The sequence below is a fragment of the Chiloscyllium punctatum genome, chromosome 9 (genome assembly GCF_047496795.1).
Source record: "Chiloscyllium punctatum isolate Juve2018m chromosome 9, sChiPun1.3, whole genome shotgun sequence".
Classification (NCBI taxonomy): Eukaryota; Metazoa; Chordata; class Chondrichthyes; order Orectolobiformes; family Hemiscylliidae; genus Chiloscyllium; species Chiloscyllium punctatum.
The window spans coordinates 19,825,144-19,839,337 of NC_092747.1; the positions used below are offsets into that span (position 1 = coordinate 19,825,144).

Consider the following 14,194-nt stretch of genomic DNA (forward strand, 5'->3'; position numbering starts at 1 on the left):
GATGGTAGAAGATCAGTCTGTAATGTTGTCAACGAGTAGGTAAGGGTGGCAGCAAGCTCAGTGCATAGGATTATAGGAAATTGACAAACCAAAAAACGTCACACATCATGAAGGCAAGGGACAATTCTCACCCACAAGCAGTAACCATGATCAGAAAGTCACAGCTCATAACAGAAAGAAAATCCTGGACAATCCATCTCTGAACTTTTTAAAATCAAAATATACCTTACTCATAAAATTTGTAAAAGTATATTTCAAAAACGTTTTGACCTAAAAGTTACAGAAGATACAATAAATTTCAACTTTTCTCCTTATGCATATTCCATTCTTTGTGGTCTCGATACAGTGATGATACCCCGAGTATTTATGATGTAAATTTTATGTTAGGCATACAGTTCTCATGCAAAACATTTCAAATGAATATGTTAAAGTACAGAGGAAATACACTTTTCTCCATGCCCCATGCTTTTCTCTCAGGTGCCTCAATGTCGTTTCAATGCACCTGGCATTTACAGACCACATTCCATGTCAGGCATACAGTACTAGGGGTACAACAAACACCAGCTCCTCAGTGTTCTGTGGCTAAAAGGTTTTATACAGTGACCTGAATGCCTTGGACAATGAAAACCCCTCCAGGAGATCAGAGGGACCACATGTGGGACATAGTTAAGAATCCTTTGCTCGTTATAATTATCATCACTGCAGCAGTAAGTTTGTCAGAATCACGAGTGGGAAGCCAGGGTGATTTTTTTTTTGTTTTTCCTTTCCTCCCCATTAAACTGAGGCTTTGATGCCAAGCAGAACACTCTGAACAATCACCCTGGTTATCAACTAACTAGTCACAGTCTGAGATTTGAACCTGCAGCCTTCTGGTGGGTGTTGTTTAATGCTTCACCATCTGGTGCTTTTAGACACTAAGCCATCAGACTTTCAACTACACTTTAATTGTATCATCAAAGAGAATTTGAGATGCTTAAATCATTAACTCAAAAGGAGCCGACTGGGTTTAAAGGAAGCAACCTCTGTTATAGACACTGGGGACTGAATTCTCCAACATTTTGACTGAATGTCAATTTTAGGGAGTTTTATGCAGGGATTCCTTCTGCAAGCCCTGGAGACATTTCTCTCTGAACTTTCCACTGTGCACCTCATTAACTATGCATTCTGTCTCCATGGCAACATTCTGGCAAAATCTTGCAGCCAGCAGAGGTGAAGATAACTCACTGAGCTCTGGGATCTTGCAGGGATCGTGTCACAAGGTTTATATTTAAACCCCAGCTGCAGACAACCTCAAACTCTGTAGGCCAGGAACTGTTCTGAGCTTACTGATGTTCAATTCCACGTGGTATGGCTGACAGAGGCAAGTTAGCACCCTGCTTTGCCTGAAGCAACCTGGAGACCTTGGTAGATGGTATGATGGAGAGGTGGGCCATGTCTTTGCCCCAGGCCGATAAAGAAAGACCATCGCAGCAAATGCTTTCAGACCATCCAGGCCAGAGAGTTATCCACAGTCTAGAGGAATGCACTGAAATGCAACAGAGAGCTCTGCACTCTACCAGGGTGAGTGCCACCATATTCTCTGCCACTTTGCACTCACTTTAATTCCAGTACTACACCACCTAACATCAATGCTCATGGTCTACCACTGTTCAATGGTAAACATCAATACTATCTCCACTGCAAAAGTAACATCATTTAACCATATACTCTTCATGAACAATTCAGAGACTGAATATATCTAATTTCTTCCTTGTGGGCTTTCCACTTACTTCTGTTTTCTGTGTTCTGTCAATAATACTTCTTGTGACTAGTAATTAACAAACTCACCCTTGGTTAACTTGGCTCATTACAAAACTGATATTCATTTGGGTCTGGGAAAATGGTGTCCTCAAGAAAGGGATTTAAAAAATAACTAATCTGATTGCAATCAACCCATGGGGGCAGGTGCATAGAGAAGGGAGCCAGTTCATTGCTGCTCACCTGGAGACTTGATAATTTTGGGTGTCCTGTCTGGAACCCTAGTGAATTGTGGAGCCTCACCCAGGGTCTGGACATGAGAATAGCCAGTGCTTCCCCTTTGGAGAGGTAAACTACCTTTTAGATCTTGTTCTGGAGCACACTTGAGCAAGGAGGAGAAAGTGACGACTGCAGATGCTGTAGATCAGAGTCGAGAGTGTGGTGCTGGAAAATCACCCCCAGCTAGTCGGGCAGCATCCGAGGAACAGGAGAGTTGACATTTCAGGCATAAGCCCTTCATCAGGAGTGCACACTTGAGCAAGCTACGGTGTACCTTGGAAGAGGTCAGGTGCCCATTGGAATCTTTTGAGTGGGGCACATAGTGGCTCCAGGGTTAGCACTGCTGCCTCACAGCACCAGGGATCCAGGTTTGATTCTAGCCTTGGATGGCTGTCGATGCAGAGTCTGCACTTTCTCCCTCTGTCTGTGTGGGTTTCCTCCAGGTGGTCCAGTTTTCCCCCACTGTCCAAAGCTATGCAGGTTAGGTGAATTGGCCACGCTAAATTGCTCATACTGACCGGGAATGTGTAGACTACATGGATTATCCATAGTAAGTGTGGGGTTATTGTGATGGGGCTGGGTCGGATACTCTTCAGACGATTGGTGTTGACTGGATGGGCAGACTGGCCTCTTTCTGCACTGTAGGGATTCTACAATTAACTTCAGGAAAACAAAACAAAAAAGAAATCAGGGCCACTGTTGGATCCTGCTAAAAGTCGAAATAAATGTGTGTAAAAAGTGCATAAACTCATTACTCTCCAATTCATTAGGAGCTGTCAAGATATTTGTTGTTTTGATATGGGATTTCAATCAGAAGCCTCCATCAAAGAAACCTGTAAAATGTCAAGAGGACATGCCAAAGGGACCTGTAAAAAATAGCAAGAAGAGCTGCCAATGAACCTGTCTAAAAGGATCAAGAGGGCCGATCAAAATGAACTGTAATAGTGTCAGGCAGCCCTTTCAAGATGTTTAAAATTCCTACAGTTTAAACCTTTGAAACAAAATACCCAGTGGGTTTAAAAAAACAGTTGCTGACAATTCGGCTAGCTTTTCATGCTAAGAATTCTTCCTGAATTAAACTTTCATCACCTGCCATGGTTGGACTCAAACCCATGTCCCCAGAACATTACACTGGGTTCTCGATTACCTGTCCAGTAATGTTACAACTACACCAGAGCCTCCACTGATAGTATTTTCTGGGTCTGTGGATTGTGAAGGAGCAAAAATGGCCTTTGCAGTGATATGTACTTCTTGTCAGATGTGGGAGTTTAAAGAGAGTTTAAGGGTTACTGCGGATTATATCTGCCATAAGTGCTGTTGGATGCGAATCTTCTCAGATCGAATGCATTGGTTGGAGAGACAGATAGAAGCGATGAGGAATTTGCAACAGCAACAGTATGTGATGGATGGCACTTATAGGAAGGGGGGAAAGTCTCAGATACAGTCACATAGATGGGTTAACTCCAGGAAGGGTGAGAGAGGTCGGCACCTAGGGCAGGAGTCTTTTGTGGATATACCCATTTCAAACAGGTATGCTGTTTTGGAAATGTAGGGAGGTGATGGATTCTCAGGAGAACGTAGCACAAACAGCCAAGTTTCTGGTATTGAGACTGGCTCTAATGCAACGAGAGGTACGTCGGCTTCCAAGAGATCAATTGTGTTAGGGGATTCTCTAGTCCGATGTACAGACAGATGTTTCTGTGACCTGCAGAGAAAAAGCAGAATGGTGTGTTGTTTCCCTGGTGCCAGGATCAAGGATGTCTCAGAGAGGTTGCAGAATGTTCTCATGGGGGAGAGGGGCCAGCAAGAGGTCATTGTCCACATTGGAACCAATGACATAGGAAGGGAAAAGGTTGAGATTCTGAAGGGAGATTACATAGAGTTCGGCAGAAATTTAAAAGGGAGGTCCTCAAGGGTAGTAATATCTGGATTACTCCCAGTGCTACGAGCTAGTGAGGGCAGGAATAGGAGGATAGAGCAGATGAATGCATGGCTCAGGAGCTGGTGTATGGGAGAAGGATTCACATTTTTGGATCATTGGAATCTCTTTTGGGGTAGAAGTGACCTGTACAAGAAGGACGGATTGCACCTAAATTGGAAGGGGACTAATATACTAGCAGGGAAATTTGCTAGAACTGCTTGGGAGGATTTAAACTAGTAAGGTGGGGGGGGTGGGACCCAGGGAGATAGTGAGGAAAGAGATCGATCTGAGATGGGTACAGCTGAGAACAGAAGTGAGTCAAACAGTCAGGGCAGGCAGGGACAAGGTAGGACTAATAAATTAACCTGCATTTATTTCAATGCAAGGGGCCTAACAGGGAAGGCAGATGAGCTCAGGGCATGGTTAGGAACATGGGACTGGGTTATCATAGCAATTACAGAAACATGGCTCAGGAATGGGCAGGACTGGCAGCTTAATGTTCCAGGATACAAATGCTACAGGAAGGATAGAAAGGGAGGCAAGAGAGGAGGGGGAGTGGCATTTTTGATAAGGGATAGCATTACAGGTGTGCTGAGGGAGGATATTCCCGGAAATACATCCAGGGAAGTTATTTGGGTGGAACTGAGAAATAAGAAAGGGATGATCACCTTATTTGGATTGTATTATAGACCCCCCCAATAGTCAGAGGGAAATTGAGTAAACAAACTTGTAAGGAGATCTCAGCTATCTGTAAGAGTAACAGGGTAGTTATGGTAGGGGATTTTAACCTTCCAACATATTCTGGGACTGCCATTGTGTTAAAGGTTTAGATGGAGAGGAATTTCTTAAATGTGTACAAGACAATTTTCTGATTCAGTATGTGGATGTACCTACTGGAGAAGGTGCAAAACTTGATCTACTCTTGGGAAATAAGGCAGGGCAGGTGACTGAGGTGTCAGTGGGGGAGCACTTTGGGGCCTGTGACCACAATTCTATTCGTTTTAAAATAGAGATGGAAAAGGATAGACCAGATCTAAAAGTTGAAGTTCTAAATTGGAGAAAGGCCAATTTTGACGGTATTAGGCAAGAACTTTCGAAAGCTGATTGGAGGCAGATGTTTGCAGGTAAAGGGACAGCTGGAAAATGGGAAGCCTTCAGAAATGAGATAACAAGAATCCAGAGAAAGTATATTCCTGTCAGGGTGAAAGGGAAGGCTGGTAGGTATAGGGAATGCTGGATGACAAAAGAAATTGAGGGTTTGGTTAAGAAAAAGCAGGAAGCATATATCAGGTATAGACAGGATAGATCGAGTGAATCCTTAGAAGAGTATAAAGAAAGTAGGAGTATACTCAAGAGGGAAATCAGGAAGGCAAAAAGGGGACATGAGATAGCTTTGGCAAATAGAATTAAGGAGAATCCAAAGGGTTTTTACAAATATATTAAGGACAAAAGGGTAACTAGGGAGAGAATAGGGCCTCTCAAAGATCAGCAAGGTGGCCTTTGTGGGGAGCCACAGAAAATGACGGAGATAATAAATGAACATTTTGCATCAGTATTTACTGTGGAAAAGGATATGTAAGATATAGACTGTTCGGGAAATAGATGGTGACATCTTGCAAAATGTCCAGATTACAGAGGAGGAAGTGCTGGATATCTTGAAATGATTAAAAGTGGATGAATCCCCAGGACCTGATCAGGTGTACCCGAGAACTCTGTGGGAAACTAGAGGTGATTGCTGGGCCTCTTGCTGAGATAGTTATATCATCGATAGTCAGAGGTGAGCTGCCAGAAGACTGGAGGTTGGCAAATGTTGCACCTGTTTAAGAAGGGCAGTAAAGACAAGTCAGGGAACTATGGACCAGTGAGCATTACCTCGGTGATGGGCAAGTTATTGGAGGGAATCCTGAGGGACAGGATGTACATGTATTTGAAAAGGCAAGGACTGATTTGGGATAGTCAACATGGCTTTGTGCGTGGGAAATGATGTCTCACAAACTTGATTGAGTTTTTTGAAGACGTAACAAAGAAGATTGATGAGGGCAGAGCAGGAGATGTGATCTATATGGACTTCAGTAAGGCGTTCGACAAGATTCTCCATGGGATACTGATTAGCAAGGTTAGATCTCACTCAATACAGGGAGCACTAGCCATTTGGATACATAGCTGGCTCAAAGGTAGAAGACAGAGGGTGGTGGTGGAGGGTTGTTTTTTAGACTGGAGGCCTGTGACCAGTGGAGTGCCACAAGGATCGGTGCTGGGACCTCTACTTTTTGTTATTTACATAAATGATTTGGATGTGAGCATAAGAGGTATAGTTAGTAAGTTTGCAGATGACACCAACATTGGAGGTGTAGTGGACAGCAAAGAGAGTTACTTCAGATTACAGTGGAATCTTGACCAGATGGGCAAATGTTCTAAGAAGTGGCAGATGGAGTTTAATTCAGATAAATGCGAGGTGCTGCATTTTGGGAAAGCAAATCTTAGCAGGACTTACACTCTTAATGATAAGGTCCTCGGGAGTGTTGCTGAACAAAGAGACCTTGGAGTGCAGGTTCATAGCTCCTTGAAAGTGGAGTCACAGGTAGATAGGATAGTGAAGAAGGTGTTTGGTGTGCTTTCCTTTATTGGTCAGAGTATTGAGTACAGGAGTTGGGAGGTCATGACGTGGCAGTACAGGACATTGGTTAGGCCACTGTTGGAATATTGTGTGCAATTCTGGTCTCCTTCCCATTGTGAAACTTGAAAGGGTTCAGAAAAGATTTCCAAGGATGTTGCCAGGGTTGGAGGATTTGAGCTCTAGGGAGAGGCTGAATAGGCTGGGGCTGTTTTCCTTCGGAGGCTGAGGGGTGACCTTATAGAGGTTTACAAAATTATGAGAGGCATGGATAGGATAAATAGGCAAAGTGTTTTCCCTGGGGTTGGGGAGTCCAGAACTAGAGGGCGTAGGTTTAGGATGAGAGAGGAAAGATATAAAAGAGACCTAAGGGGCAACTTTTTCACACAGAGGGAGGCGCGTGTATGGAGTGAGCTGCCAGAGGAAGTGGTGGAGGCTGGTACAATTGCAACATTTAAGAGGCATTTGGATGGATATATGAATAGGAAGGGTTTGGAGGGATATGGGCACGGACAGGTTGGACCGAAGGGTCTGTTTCCATGCTGTACATCTCTGTGACTCTATGACTCTATCTACAGATGAAACACTTGAGCATCTTAGGTCAGTCTCATTAAATATTTTAGGATGGGATTCTACTGTGGATTAAATTGCAAACATTCCACATGCTGTATTCCCATCATTTGGCCTGGGTTTAGACCAGCAGGAACAGCAGCCTGGCTCTTGAGGTCGACTGTTAGAGTTGTCACCTAGTGCTGATGTTGTAAGATACATTTGTTTGGATTTGAGATGAACAGCATCCTAATTCTGAGTTGCTCGTCCTCTGGCTGCAGAACAAGTAATTTGGAAGGCAAACGGAATTTTGTCCTTCATAGCTAAATGGATTGAGTTTAAAAGCAGGGAGGTCATGTTGCCACTATACAGGGTGCTGATGAGGCCACACCTGGAGTACTGCGTGCAGTTGTGGCTTCCTTACTTGAAAAAGGATGTACAGGCACTGGAAGGGGGTGAAGAGGGAATAGGTTTAGGGTGAGAGGGGAAAGATATAAAAGAGACCGAAGGGACAACATTTTCACACAGAGGGTGGTGCGTATATGGAATGAGCTGCCAGAAGAAGTGGTGGAGGCTGGTACAATTACAACATTTAAGAGGCATTTAGATGGGTATATGAATAGGAAGAGTTTGGAGGGATATGGGCCAGGTGCTGGCAGGTGGGACTAGATTAGGGTGGGTTATCTGGTCGGCATGGACGAGTTGGACCGAAGGGTCTGTTTATGTGCTGTACATCTCTATGACTCTAAGAGGATGTTCACTAGGTTGATTCCAGAGTTGAGGGGGTTGGCTCATGAGGAGAAACTGAGTAAACTGGGAGTATAATCACCGGAATTCAGAACAAGGGATCTTATAGAACCATCCAAAATTACGAAGGTTATAGATAAGATAGAAGTAGAGAGGATGTTTCCACTGGTGGATGAAACTAGGATAAGATAGGCATAGCCTCAAGATTAGAGGGAGCAGGTTTAGGACTGAATTGAGAAGCAACTTCTTCACCCAGAGGTTTGTGAATCTATGCAATTCCCTGCCCAGTGAAGTAATTGAGGCTTCTTCAGTAAATGGTTTTAAAGCTAAGATAGATAATTTTTTTTGAACAGTAAAGGAATTAAGGGTTATGGTGAGTGGGTGGGTAAGTGGAGCTGAGTCCTCATAAAGACCAGCCATGATCTTATTGAATGGCCGTGCAGGCTTGAGGGGCCAGATGGCCTACTCCTGCTCCTCGTTCTTATGTTCTTATGTCCTACGGATGATGTTTTCTGCCTTCAGTGAAATTGAGAAGGGTGAAATCGAAATCGAAAAGTAAAGCTGCAAAATGTTATTGAAATCCTCTCTTGATTGAGTTACAGCCCAAAAAAAAAACAAAACAAGTTTAATTCTGGATGCAGCACCCTTTGAACATTAGGTGTGAAATCAAAAATTCAGTTTGTGATTGTCTCACTTGTAAAATGCTGCAGAGTATAATATTCCTGAGAATATTGCCTGCTTGTTTATGGCTTTATGTCATGTTGAGTGTACAGCTGCAGCGTTTGGATATATTGATTTCATTTTTTCTACGTTTTAGACAAATTTCACATGATGACAAAAACTGGGAGACTAACATTCAGGAACTGCAGAAAACAGTAAGGAAGTTTTGACTTTTTAACTTGTACTGTTTAAAATATAAACCTCCATCTGTTATATATGCAACTTGAAGCTATTCTGACAAATTCTGCCTCTTAACAATTTTTGCCTGATGAATGCTGAAATTTATGGAAAGTAGTTGATTAGCACCTAAAAGTACTGAACATGTAGACCTTCTGCATTGCTAGTGAAGCTCATTAAAATAAAGATAACAATGAATTAAAACTGAAAGAACTTTAGATGCTGTAAATCAGACAATAACAGAAATTGCTGGAAAAGCTCAGCAGGTCTGAGTTAACATTTCAGGCTGAGTGACTCTTCCTCTGATTTCTCTCCACAGGTGCTTTCATAACAATGAATTAAAAAGGCCGGCATCTCTTTTGTGAATTGGAAAGGGATCTTAGCCAAATTTTTAAACTTGAGATGGTACTACATTGCCAACCTCCCTCAGTCTGCTGTTCCTGTTACACTCTAAAGTCTCTGTCACCCAAACCTTGCACCTTTCAATTCTATTCATTCCAATCCAGTGCACTGTAGATATTTTTTTACCCGAAATAAAAGCAAATTACTGCGGATGCTGGAATCTGAAACCAAAAGAGAAAATGCTGGAAAATCTCAGCAGGTCTGGCAGCATCTGTAAGGAGAGAAAAGAGCTGATGTTTTGAGTCTAACTGACCCTTTTTCAAAGCTTTGACAAAGGTTCAGTTAGATTTGAAATGTCAGCTCTTTTCTCTCCTTACAGATGTTGCCAGACCTAATGAGATTTTCCAGCATTTTCTCTTTTGGTTTTATTTTACCCTAAAATTGATTAAAAATCAAATTAACAACTGGGACTTTGTTCACTGGCGTATAGGAGATTGAGGGGTGACCTCATTGAGGTTTATAAAATCATGAGGGGCAAAGATAAAATGAATGACAAGGATGGGGGTGTTCAAAATGAGGGGGCATACTTTTAAGTTGAGAGGAGAAAGATGTAGAAAGGACATAAGGGACAATGTTTTTTCCACAGAGAGTGGTTCATTTGGAAGTGGTGAATATGGGTACAATTACAATGTTTAAAAGACATTTGGATAAGTACATGAATAGGAAATGTTTGGAGGGATAGGGGCCAAGTGCAGGCAGGTGGGACTAGTTTAGTATGGGAACATGATTGGCATGAACTAGTTGGACCGAAAGGTCTGTTTCCATGCTGTCTGACTCTGACTGTATGAATATAGCTTAAACTGAGTTGGAGCATAGTTTTAATTGGTAGGAACAACTCTTTGTTATCTAAAGCAGTAATTTCTGAATTCTGCTGTTAAATCTTAAGCTGCTTCACTTGCTTATGAAATAAGAGCCAATTAAAGCAACAAGAGTAGTAAGCTATTAAGTCATTACAGTCCATTGGAACCATAGAATCCCTGCAGTGTGGAAACATGCCCTTCAGCCCAACAAGTCCACACTTACCCTGCGAGGAGTAACCCATCCAGACCCATTTCCCCTATCCCATTATCCTACATTTACCCCTGACTAATGCACCTAACCTACACGTCCTTGAACACTATGGGCAATTCAGCATGGACAATTCACCTGACCTGCACATCTTTTGGACTGTGGGAGGAAACCGGAGCACTTGGAGGAAACCCACGCAGACAAGGGGAGTATGTTCAAACACCACCCAGGCAGTTGCCCGAGATTGAAATTGAACCCGGGTAGGTACCTGGTGCTGTGAGGCAGAAGTGCTAACCACTGACCCACCGTGCCACCCACATTCAGCTGGATCAGGGCTGATCTGAATCTTAACTCTATTTACCCGGTTTTATTCCATCACCGTTGACATCCTTCCCAAGCAGAAATCAGTCTCGTGTTTGATATTTTCAATTGGCCCAGCATCCACAGCCAATTTGGGAAGGTGTTTCAGATTTCCACTACATCTGTGTGAACAAGTTCTTCCTAATTTCACTCCTAATTGTCCAGCTCTACAATTCTGTCTTAGTTTTCTAGATTTTGTCATAAAATCAAATAGTTACTGTATACCCAACCAATAGAGTCTCCATGGCTTGGAGGATATAAGGCAACATGGCAATTTGAGGTGGCATGCAGATTGTACGGGGCATGAGACCCAGTGCAGGGCAGGGGAGGGTGCTGGTTGAGGGGTATGGGACATAGCACACTATTGTTCCACCATTCTCGCATTCCAATCACTTAATCTGCACTATCAACATCCTTTCTCCCCCAGCACTGCACCCCCTCCCCAACAATTACATAAATGCTGTCCCCTCCACACTTCATGTCAGCTCTGATGAGGTAAACATTAGCTTGCTCTCTCTCCCCTGGATGCTCCCTGACCCACTATGATCTGCGGCATTTTTTGGTTTCAAGCCTTTCATAAAACTTGGTCGAGATCTTAAAGAACTGAGACATGTCTTCTGAACAACCCAACTCAATTCTATTCTGTCCTCCTGGCTGATTCCGAACTGTGTCAGGAAATGGCAGACCAACTTGACATGCAACATCCGAGGAGCAGGAGAATCGATGTTTCAGACAGGAGCCCTTCATCAGGAATGCCTGATGAAGGGCTCCTGCCTGAAACGTCGATTCTGCTGCCTCTTGGATGCTGCCTGACCTGCTGTGCTTTTCCAGCACCACACACTCTCGACTCTGACCTCCAGCATCTGCAGTCCTCATTTTCTCCTAGACCAACTTGACATGACCATCGCTCCAAACTGGAGGGGCCATCATGCCTATTGGTATCGTTTCCATGGATACTTGGATCTACCAATTTAAGGGATTTCCTGGCTTGAGCTTCCAACTACCACAGTGAAAATCCAGCCCCAGATTCAGCTGGGACGCACAATGGCCCAGTGGTTAGCACTACTGCCTTACAGCACCAGGGACCCGGCTTTGATTCCAGCCTTGGCTGGCTGTGTGTGTCTGGATTTTACACTTTTCTCCCCCATATCTGCATGGGTTTCCTCTGCTCTGATTTCTTCCCACAGTCCAAAGATGCGCGGTTCGATGGATCAGCCATGCTAAAAATGCCCATAGCGTCTAGGGATGTACAGTTTGGTGGGGTAGCCATGGGAAATGCAGGGTTACAAGGATATGTTTGGGGGGTGGGTCTGGGTGGGATGGTCTTCAGAGGGTCGGTGTGGATTTGATGGGCTGAATACCCTGCTTCCACACTGTGGGGATTCCATGTGGTGTGTTGAGCTACAATTGCATTTGACTATTAGCTTGGAATATTTCTGAAGCCTCTGGCTGGTGTTGGGTGGGGACTGAAAGCCATAACCTTCTGAATCAGAGGGAGCAGTGCGACTATTTGTGCTAAACCTCTTAAACTTTGTCATCAAATAGGGGTCAAATGGAATTGGAGGGCATTTTAACTGCTCTTCAAGCTGAGAGAAATGATTTTTCAGGCTTGAATCTTTTTGGTTTTGGTTATTTTGCCTTCAGTAGCATTGTGACAGCTGCTGTTACAAACTACCTCCCAAGGATTGAAAATGATCTTCTGAAAACTGATGGTATAAATCATATTTTAAATGCACCTCTACCTGGATTGTCCTGGACATTTGCATCAATGTGATTACTTTTCAATTGACTTTTCAATAAAGGTCAAACAAAAAGTCTGCCATGAGAATGTGAATTTATTTTCACTTCATTTGATCCAAAGTTATCTTTCTATCAGCACTGGAGCTGTTTGTGAAATGTCACGAATCCTTGAAGTGGTATTTAAGAAGTCATCATGATCGACTTTGCCTCCGTGATTTTCAATTTGCAATTCTACAATTATCTTAGTAAACAAATCCAAAGGAAACACAGTTCTAGAGATAGAGGGGCATCTAGTTCTACAGTTATTTTTGAATAATCAAGTCGAATCCTTTGAAAACAGAGTAATCCTATTCTTTGGATCCATTGATCACCATGCAACAAATTAATCTGATTGTATGAATGGTGGATGGTCCTGAATGCAACACATATTTATAATTGTACACCATCACAATAATGACTACTTTTTGAAGTAATTACTGCAAATGTTGGTATGCAAATGTGAACTACATTTTATGTCACAAAGTAAAACTGCTCAGTTAATAACCATGAGAAATGCAAGGTGGGGAGGGGCGGGGGGCGTGGAGCGATGTTTGGATTAGATGCTCCTCGGAAGGGTTGGTGCAGAAAGGGTTGGCCTCTTTCTGTCCTGTAGGTATTCTATGATTAACTTCAGGAAAACAAAACAAAGAAAAATTAATGCTGCGAGAACAAAAGGACATGAGATTCCGAAACTTTTCAAGTGGATGGTCAAGTCTGTTAGAGTTGTACTTATGCATGCCAGTTAATAGTGCTGTGTGGCCACTGGAGGCCAGACTGTTGAGAATAAATGAGATTTATTAGAGAGAAAATGTAGATTGTGAAACAGCTTATAGTTGTGTAAGAAATCATGCAGAGCATGCAATAAAATGGGGGCAAAAGTCTGTTCTCGATCCTGGACCATTATAATGCTTCGTATTAGAAATGATCAAAAATGGATTTTTACCTTGTCAAAACTTTGTGAACAATTATTTTTTGTCATGTGGATCTGTGATTGAATTACTCTGCCATTTTCCCTTCTGTGCACAGAAACTAAGATTTGATAATGTGTTTTGATTTTTCTTTTCTGTCCTATTGATTTTGTGGAAGAAGCTGCAATTTTTACCCTTTTTCATTGTTTATATCTTTACAGCACAGGATAGTGGACAAAGCCCTCCTGGTTAAATGCTCAATAGTTTTGGGATTCGTTATCTTCATGTTCTTTCTCAACTCATTTGTTCCCAGCATCCATCTTGATCTCGGTAAGTAAGTTGTATTAGGGATGGTGCACGTGGTCAGATCCACGTCTAATATCCTCCTACAAATCCCATATCGATCTCTTTATATCTCACTGACCTTTGTTTATCATCACTGGATCCCATTTGTTTCCAGCGCACGTTGTTTTCAGCTTATTAATGTTCTTTCAGCCTCCTGCCTGTCTATTTTGGATTCCAGCATCTGCAGTTTTTTTGTCTCTTAACGTCTGGAGCTGGCATCAGCTTTTTTCAGATATCCCCACATGAACCCACTCACGCTCTCAAACACGCACCTGCCATTTTGCTTAATCCAACAGTAAAGCCTGTTCCAGATCTGGCACCTCTGTGCTATCTTTGTTCTGCCATGTATCTCCAGTGTTTTCTGCTCATATTTCAGCCCTCTATGTCTATAAGCTGAAGGATAAATTTAGTAGACATTAACATCCATTAGAAAACCACTCGTGAATGTGAATATGGGTCATAAACAGATCTACAGTGGTGATTTTGCAGCTTGTTACACCTTCAGTATCAGCTCCCTGTTTCATCTGTTACTTTATCTCCATTTAATATTACTAAATGTTACTTTACCGTCCATTTAATATTACCAAATGTGACTGCCATTACAGTCAATCTATTTAATTAGAAAATTTGTTTTGGCTTTACTTTGCT

At 42.7% G+C, this 14,194-nt stretch overlaps 1 protein-coding gene across 3 annotated transcripts in view; it reads left to right on the top strand.

The window, feature by feature from the left end:
* The window catches only part of oca2 (oculocutaneous albinism II), a 545,784-nt gene that overhangs the window by 358,320 nt on the left and 173,270 nt on the right, over nucleotides 1–14,194 (top strand). For all 3 annotated transcript variants that reach the window (XM_072576986.1, XM_072576990.1, XM_072576987.1), the window contains exons 17-18: nucleotides 8,665–8,722; nucleotides 13,423–13,531. In XM_072576986.1, the coding sequence (XP_072433087.1) occupies nucleotides 8,665–8,722; nucleotides 13,423–13,531 (167 nt within the window). The remainder of the gene's footprint in view (nucleotides 1–8,664; nucleotides 8,723–13,422; nucleotides 13,532–14,194) is intronic.